A 9519-nucleotide genomic window follows, 5' to 3' on the forward strand; every position below is an offset into this window, starting at 1 on the left:
CATCTTGTCAGATAGGGTGTTTAGTGCAGCTGGAGGAATCATCACGGATCAGCGTACCTGCCTGTCAACTGCCAGTGCTGACACGCTTACACTCATAAAGATGAACAAAGCCTGGATTTCCCCAGACTTCTCTTCTGCACCGGCGGAAAGCAGCTATACCTAAAGATTCTTTTCGCTGCAACCGGATAAATAAGCATTCTCTATCACCGGAAAAAAAGGGGGGATTAGCTTTGTCAATCACCCTCAGATATTAGTCCTCCTACTCCTCCTCCTGAAACATCATGCCATCACGCTGAACTGCCAATTTTTCTGCGGCCCAAAAGGCTCTGCTTACAATGTTTTTACAATTTTTCAAAGTATCAAAAGTATTGATACTTTACCAGAAACCAATTTTTTTCACAGGGCTGCCTCCAGGCTCTGTTGTAAATTATATATTTGTATATTTCTGGGTTTCACCTGCCCTCTCGGTTGAGAAATTTTTCAGGGGAACACTTGTACTCTTGGTACACTCATTTCTCTGGCCCTCGCCAATACTGTTATCTAACTAATTTTTCAAGACATCACCTACACTAATGGTACACCAATGTTTCAGGGGTTCGCCTACACTAATGGTACACCAATGTTTCAGGGGTTCGCCTATACTCTTGCTACAGAAATGTTACTGCGGTCTGCCTATACTTCTGCTACAGAAACGTTACAGGGGTCTGCCTATACTTCTGCTACAGAAATTTTATAGGGGTCTGCCTATACGTTTACAACAGAAATGTTACTGGGGTCTGCCTATACTTCTACTACAGAAATGTTACTGGGGTCTGCCTATACTTGTGCTACAGAAATGCTACTGGGGTCTGCATATGCTTTTACAACAGAAATGTTACAGGGGTCTGCCTATACTTTTACAACAGAAATGTTACTGGGGTCTGCCTATACTTCTGCTACAGAAATGTTACTGGGGTCTGCCTATACTTCTGCTACATAAATGTTATAGGGGTCTGCTTATACTTCTGCTACAGAAATATTACTTGGGTCTGCCTATACTTCTGCCACATAAATGTTACAGGGGTCTGCCTATACCTCTGCTACAGAAATCTTACTGGGCTCTGTCTATACTGTTACTACAGAAATGTTACAGGGGTCTGCCTATACTTCTGCTACAGAAATGTTACTGGACTATGCCTATACTTCTGCTACACAAATGTTACTGGGGTCTGCCTATACTTCTGCTACATAAATGTTATAGGGGTCTGCCTATACTTCTGCTACAGAATTGTTACTGGGGTCTGTCTATACTGTTACTACAGAAATGTTTATGGGGTCTGCCTATACCTTTGCTACAGAAATGTTACTGGGGTCTGCCTATACCTTTGCTACAGAAATGTTACTGGGGTCTGCCTATACTTCTGCTACAGAAATGTTACTGGGGTCTGCCTATACTTTTACTAGGGAAATGTTACAGGGGTCTGCTTATACCTTTGCTGCAGGAATGTTACAGGGGTCTGTCTACACTATGGGTGCACAACGTCTTTCCATCGCAGTGTTTTACCTATCTGGCACAAATACACTGACTGAATAGGGCATGTATTGTGGACCGAGGCCAACTTTTCTCTCGTGTTACCACAGTTATCCGTGGCACTGGTTTGGGCCAAACAAGCGGAGCGATACTGCACTAATGAGACGTTTACAGTTGCACTAGCATCAGAGTCCGCTCTATGCCTGCGATTGCTGAGGGCTTGTGCAGAGGCTTATGTCCTCGGCGCAGTGTAAGTCTGCCATGTTTTGGCACTCTGATTTCTTCATGGTTCATGTCTTGGGGTTCCTTGGACTCACCTATGCTGTTGGTGCACACAGACTTCCCATAGCGGTGTTTTTCCCGTCTGGCACAAATACACTGACTGACTTGGGTAGGGTGCAGAGTGCAGATGGCTTTCCCCTTGCGTTGTCGATGAGGTATCCGACACCCAAACAGAATAAGTAGTGAGTGGACACATGGATTCCCCATTGCTATGTCACTCGCAGCACCTTGGGCCACACAAGGTGTTTGCTGGGACCGAGCCTGACCCAGGGCCCGCTCACATACTTCCCACACAGAGTATTGCTGCATTGTGGAGATGTGTAGAAGTGCTGGGCTGGCACCTGAGTCCCCTTTATTCCCACGTTTGTGGCTCGTGACAATTTTGCGAACGAGGTGGCACGGGATTGGAATGAGGATTGTACGTCAATTTATCATCGATTCACAACAGCATTGTGGGCTATCGCCCCGCCCCTTTTAAAGAGGGTTGCTGCCTGGCCCTGCCAACCCTCTGCAGTGTGTGCCTCCGGTTCCTCCTCATCTCAGACGCACATATAAATAGACATGAGTGTGGTGTAGCTATGAAGCGAGCGTGTGGCATGAGGGCAGCTGAAGGCTGCGCAGGGAATTTTTTGTGTGCACTGTGGACGCAGGGTCGTGTGGGGGGGGGGGGTGGGCAGCATGTAACCCAGGAGAAGAGGCAGCGGTGTCACCCGCAGGAGCCTCAGCTGCAGCGATGCATGCTGCCCCTGCCCTTCCCTATCCGTTTCTGTGGTGTTTCCATGACTTTCGGATGTTTTCCAGAGTTTCACAAGTCATGACCTATGCGGAGCATCGGTCATATACAAAAATGCTCGAGTCGCCCGTTGACTTCAATGGCGTTCGTTACTCAAAACAAGCTCTCGAGCATCGCGGAAAGTTCGACTCGAGCAACGAGCACCCGAGCATTTTGGTGCTCGCTTATCTCTAACCCTTACCCCTACTCCTCATCATGGCGGATTAAGAATAGAGCAGGGCCCAAATAAATTACCCCACTGTACAGCACTGACAACTGCGGCTAATTCACAGCACACAGAGACTTGTAGATAGCGGAGGCTCTATGCTGTGACTTGAAAAAATTAACCCGCTGTCTTGCGCTGATACCTAGGGGTAATTTATCGCTCGCAGAGACTTGTAGATAAAAGAGGCTGTATGGAGTGGGAGAAGACTCTAAAGCCCGTGGATAGTGCTGGTAACTGTGGCTATCTCAACCCCACCAAGGAAAGGGTATTGTCAGACGCTCTGCACAGTGGCAGAGTGGAAATACTTTGCAGTGCCCCAATAAATATTAGAGTACTGTTTAGCGGTGAGAGCTCGCTGTACGGCACTGCAGGCTGAGAATGGTATAACTGCAAGGCTGGGAACAGGCCTAGATGCGTAATACAAAAGTTGGTGCAGTACTGCTACCAGCCAGCCACAACTGTAAAGCACACGGTGAGATGTAGCCCTAAGAAAAACCATTGGTGTTCTTGTACGGAGGATCAGGACTATATAACTTTCCCTAAAGAAGCAGCTCTGTCCCTAAACTCTGCGTTATGCACTGCAGGCTGAGAACGCTATACCTGCAAGGCTGGGAACAGGTCTAGATGAGTAATACAAAAGTTGGTGCAGTAGTGTTCCCAGCCAGCCACAACTATAAAGCACATGATGAGATGTAGCCCTAAAAAAGATCCTTAGGGTTCTTGTACGGAGGATCAGGACTATGTAACTTTCCCTAAAGAAGCAGCTCTGTCCCTAAACTCTGCATTATGCACTGCAGGCTGAGAACGCTATAACTGCAAGGCTGGGAACAGGCCTAGATGTGTAATACAAAAATTGACTAAACTTTCCCTATAGAAGTCGCTGTGTCCTTAAACTCTGCGTTGTGCACTGCACACACAGAATGATATAACTGAACTACTTTGCAGTAGGCTGGGAAATTTTACAGTGCAGTTTCACGGTGAGAGCTTGCTGTACTGCACTGCAAGCTGAGAACGCTATAACTGCAAGGCTGGGAACAGGCCTAGATGTGTAATACAAAAGTTGGTGCACTACTGCTCCCAGCCAGCCACAACTATAATGCACACCGTGAGATGTAGCCCTAAGAAGGATCGTTGGGGTTCTTGCACAAAGGATCAGGAGTCCTGTAAAACTTTCCCTATCTTAGCAGCTCTGTCCCTAAACTCTGCATAATACACTGCAGACTGAGAACACTATAGCTGAAATGGCTGCACAGCCCGAGATGCTTAAAAATAAATGGTGCACTACTGCTCCCAGCCAGCTACAACAGTAATACACACGATGAGGAGTAGCCCTAAGAAGGACTGTTTGGGTTCTTGAAGACAGGATCCTACTCTAACACTATCCCTAAACATGCGGGGAAGGAAATGCAATTAACTCAAGTACCATGAGGTGTTCGTCTCGAGTAACGAGCATCACGAGTACCCTAATACTCGAACGAGCATTAAGCTCGGACGAGTGTGCTTGCTTATATCTAGTGCCAATCCTCTAGTATAATTACTGAAAATGAGTTGCAAATCCACCTAACGGTTTCCCTTTTTATCCCAAATTTGGTCATCTTTTGAATGAGGATAGTATGGGATACTTTGTGAAATGCTTTGCTAAAGTCAATATATACTATATCTAAAGCATATACCTGATCAACCCAGACAGTGATTCTGCCATATAAGGAAATATGATTCCTCTGACATGACTTGTTTGTTACAAACCTTTGCTGGCTATGGTTACCTATTCCATTCTCTTCCAAATAGCTGCATACATACTGTATAATAGTTTGTTCAAAGATCTTTCTTAGTATAAAAGTCAGGCTCACAGGTTTGTAGTGCCCTGGGTCCACCTTATACCATTTTTTTGAAGATCGGGACAATAGTTGCCCTTCTCCAATCTTCTAGGATTACTCATGGTCTCCAGAAATGTTCAAACATTATGTCAAGTAGATCAGCAACTACCTATGCTATTTCCTTCAGTATCCTTGGAGGTAATAAATCTGGACTATGAGACATGATGCTTATATTTTGTCAGACTACAAGAGAGGAAAATATATATATGTCTCCTCTTATCATGTGACTGGAAGGAGTGCATTTGATGTGGTCATGTGACTTGAAGATTGTGAGGATGCATCTGAGCCTCTATATGCTGTGAATGGAGTGATTAGATCTGTGCATTAGGCATTATGAAATGCCAAAGGTACAATGGAGTGAGTAATCAAGAACCCAGCTATCCGGTGATAAACATAGTGGTGATAGTATTGTTTACTTCCCAAGTACAGTGAATAGATGGGATCTATGTTAGGTGATTTTAATTACAATTAGGGAAAGCAATATGATATGTTAATCAATGTATAAGGGGCATCTATAACCCAGGGGATATGGAGCTTTCTACCTGGTTATCATCTCCAGAATAATCACCATTTGTTAGCCGTTCACTATAGAGGGCAGAACCGTAAAAAAAAATGGAACTTAATAAAGGGTCATTGCTTGAAGTGGAACTTCAGGCACTAAGCAGATGGACCAGAGGATGAGTCTGGAGTGTGGTGAGGAGGAAGGCCAAGGTCTGAACCAATCTAGGAGTCGGGTTATAGATACTAGGCAGATGTTAAGGGGATGGGGCTTAAGCAGGAAAAAGGTCAGGCTTGGATTGGCCCATTGGCAAGCTGGTGAATCCTCAGCTCACACCCTGAGCTGAATGAACTGGCAGATTATAATGAAGTGCGTTTAGCACACTATAATATGCTGGACAATCGCCAGGGGCTGAAGGCTTGGAGAGAGAACAGTCTTAGTAAAATCTGTGTTCGTTTAGCAGACTGCAGGAGTGATAATGTGAAAAACTGCATTTGCTAAGTTTTCTTTTAGCCTAAATGTGTGTCATGTTGGTGCTGAGACCACTGGGTAGCATTAGAGGACATAAGCACAGCTACTAAATGGCTAGTTGTGTCTTTCATAAGCATACTTCTGTCCTCCATTTTATGGTAACCACTATTTTTCTCATTTTTCTGACATTTCTATTTCTTATCCAGATCCCAGATACTATAGTATCTGTATGTATACAGTGATATAGACCATGCTGATATACCCTGAATATCCCCTGTATTTAACATGCACAGCTGGTATAAGTTATACATCTCCCTGTATATAGTGATATCGACCATGCAGATAAAACCTGGGAATCTCCTGTATATGATTTCACACTTTATATACAATTACAAAATGCATAAAAAACATCATGCAGTATTGTTTAAAACCATATGCGGTTATTCACAGTGTATGAAGTTTCTTAAAAAAGCATGTGGTTTTCAAATACTGCATGTACTGCATGCTGAAATGCAGCAAAAACTAGGAAAACAGCCTATAGGGCTACAAATACCTTTTCACATCGCCCAGGAAATAAATCATGTTGGGAAGGCTTATGCCAAAGAGTTAAATCAATTATTATTTACATTTGTTTTGCAGCTCGGTTGCGGTAGGTATGGGTACAGGAGGAGGGGGTCTACAGCTGAACTTTTGCACCTGGCCCCTGAGCCTTTATCTACACTCCTGATGTGTCATGGATATGTGGGTGCCCCTTGTCACTGCTGATCAGCTGCCTTCTTCCATTCAATGACAGCCAGCACCGCAAAGCCACTGTAGTCCTACCCAGTCATAATTTCATCCCTGTTTTATGGATCAATATGATAGATAGATAGATAGATAGATAGATAGATAGATAGATAGATAGATAGATAGATAGATAGATAGATAGATAGATAGATAGATGTAACATTTAATATGTTATGAAATATTTCTACAGATGCTGAAAATTGTATTAAATGCCAAAATGATGAATGGCCAAATGAGAAGAGAGACCAATGCTTGCCCAAAGTCCTGGAATTCATCTCTTACCAGAATGATACAATGGCTTCTTTTTTTTCCGGTGTCTCAGTCTTCGGATCTCTTGTGACCGCCTTCATCTTTGGAATATTTATCTTCTACCGGGACACTCCTATTGTTAAAGCTAATAACCGGAATCTGAGTTATCTTCTCCTGGTCTCCATCTTCCTCAGCTTCCTCTCTGTCTTCTTGTTTCTTGGTTGTCCAAGTGATGTAACTTGTAGATTACAGATAACCAGTTTTGGTATTTTTTTCTCAGTAGCCGTCTCTTCACTTCTCGCCAAGACTGTTATGGTTTGTGTTGCTTTCAAGTCCACCAAGCCTGGAAGTCCCTGGAGAAAATGGCTGAATGTGAAGCTGCCCTATACCATAGTGCTGTTGTGTTCATCTATACAATTTGTCATCTGTGTTTTCTGGTTGTCTATTTTTCCCCCATTCCAGGACCTGGACACTGAATCTTATCCTGGGAAGATCATCATTCAATGTAATGAAGGATCAGATATCTGCTTCTACTTCGTTTTGGGTTATATGGGGCTCTTGGCAGCGGTGAGTTTTTTTCTGGCTTTCATGGTGAGGACATTACCGGACAGTTTTAATGAGGCCAAGTACATCACCTTCAGCATGCTGCTGTTCTGCAGTGTCTGGATCTCCATGATTCCGGCTTATCTGAGCACCAGAGGGAAATACATGGTGGTGGTGGAGATATTTGCAGTAATGGCGTCCAGCACTGGACTTTTAGGTTGTGTGTTTCTCCCAAAATGTTTTATCATTTTGTTCAAACCTGAAATGAATAGAAAAACTGATCTGCTGGGGAAAAGACAGGAATAATAAAGAGTAGTAATGCGTGTACACATCTCATCAAACCACTCACTTCCAGGAAAATGACAGGTGCTAAACCACTTATATCTTGTCAACCTATCCCCCCTCTGTAGTAGTTCAGGTGGCCCCACCCTTAAGTACAGCTCATGAACCCACCTTACCCCTGGAGTAGTGATGGCCCCACCCTAGGCCTTATTAAGATTCTCCTGACACAGATGTTGTTCATTTCCCACACTAGAGCCTTCCCTATTCTTTATTATTATATTAGCAGCCATCTAAAAATTCCCACAGCATAATATTAAAAAGTTACAAGTCTTTATTGAACAATCACAAGTATACAACAGGCATATAAAAGCATGTACTACACACAATAAGACTAGAGATGAGCGAGCGTACTCGGATAAGCACTACTCGCTCGAGTAATTGGCTTTATCCGAGTATCGCTGTGCTCGGGGCTAAAGATTCGGGTGCCGGCACGGAGCAGGGAGCTGCAGGGGAGAGCGGGGAGGAACGGAGGTAAGATCTTTCTCTCCTTCTCTCCCGCCCGCTCTCCCCTGCTCCCCGCTGCGACTCACCTGTCAGCCACAGCGGCACCCGAATCTTTAGCCCCGAGCACAGCGATACTCGGATAAAGCCAATTACTCGAGCGAGTAGTGCTTATCCGAGTACACTCGCTCATCTCTAAATAAGACGTGTTTTCTTTTGAGTGATACAGTGGCTACGATTTATAGGCAAACATCATATAATATATATATATATATATATATATATATATATATGTTTAGCCTGATTGTGGCTTTGAGTTGTATTATGTATCAAATACAGCATGTTAGATCTGGGAATAATAGCCACCTTGTAAATAAATTTGCTTTAATCATTCCACGTTATAATATTTCTGCTCTGGAACAGTCTGTTTTTGGGAACAGTGTGTTAAATCAATATACTGTAAAACAACAATGATTTCATCCTCATAACATGTTATCCATATCCTTGGATGCTGCGTCCCTTTTCAGCCTTTCTAGTTTAATGCTGGTTAAGCCTGATATTGCAGAGAGGACTTTGTGTCATGCCATCCGGCATAAAAATGTGGATATGTAATGCCCACAAGTGGAAAAAGTGGTCCAATATACACAAGTACCTCTGAGAGCTATTTTATAGACTAAGGGTAGAACTGTTAAGGCCTCAGTTGGCAAAACTGTTTATTTGATTGTGCCAGAATTCTGTTTGTAGCTGTACCTTGTCCTCCGTTGCATTGGTTATATTGTATAATTTTGTATCATCTGCAAATATTGATATTTTGCTGTGCAGCCCATCTATGAGGTCATTGATAAATATATTGAACAGAATGGGGCCTAATACTGAGCCCTGTGGAACGCCGCTAGCGACCATGGCCCAATCAGAGTACAAAACATTTATTACTTTCTATCTCTGAACCAATTCTTTACCCAGATACACACGTTTTCACCCAATCCGAGCTGTCTCATTTTATATATCAGCCTATTATGCAGCATGGTGTCAAATGCTTTAGAGAAGTCCAGATATACGAGATCAATAGACTCTCCCAGGTCCAGCCTAGAGCTTACTTCATCGTAGAAGCTCATCAGATTGGTCTGACATGATCAACCCTTCATGAACCCATGCTGATGAGGAGTTATTCCATTGTTCTCCTTGAGATACTCTTCAATGGCGTCTCTCAGAAACCCCTTGAATATTTTTCCCGTTACTGAAGTAAGACTTACCGGCCTGTAGTTACCAGGCTCACTTTTGGTCCCCTTTTTGTAAATTGGAACCACGTTGGCAATGAGCCAATCTAATGGTACAACCCTGGTCTTGATAGTATCCACAAATATTAGATATAGAGGCCTAGCTATCACATCACTTAGTTCCTTTAGTACCCTTGGGTGTATTCCATCTGGGCCTGGCTATTTATCGATTTTAGTCTTCTTTAACCGATTCCGCACTTCCTCCTGCGTTAGGTATGAGATATTTTGTGAGGGATTCATTTTA

At 43.5% G+C, this 9519-nt stretch overlaps 1 protein-coding gene across 1 annotated transcript in view; it reads left to right on the forward strand.

The window, feature by feature from the left end:
* The window catches only part of LOC136573427 (vomeronasal type-2 receptor 26-like), an 81346-nt gene extending 73825 nt beyond the window's left edge, over positions 1 to 7521 (forward strand). The window contains exon 5 of the mRNA XM_066574717.1: positions 6614 to 7521. Coding sequence (XP_066430814.1) covers positions 6614 to 7521 — 908 coding nt within the window. The remainder of the gene's footprint in view (positions 1 to 6613) is intronic.
* Positions 7522 to 9519: the final 1998 nt, after the last annotated feature.

Source organism: Eleutherodactylus coqui, chromosome 7 (assembly GCF_035609145.1).
Source record: "Eleutherodactylus coqui strain aEleCoq1 chromosome 7, aEleCoq1.hap1, whole genome shotgun sequence".
Taxonomy (NCBI): domain Eukaryota; kingdom Metazoa; phylum Chordata; class Amphibia; order Anura; family Eleutherodactylidae; genus Eleutherodactylus; species Eleutherodactylus coqui.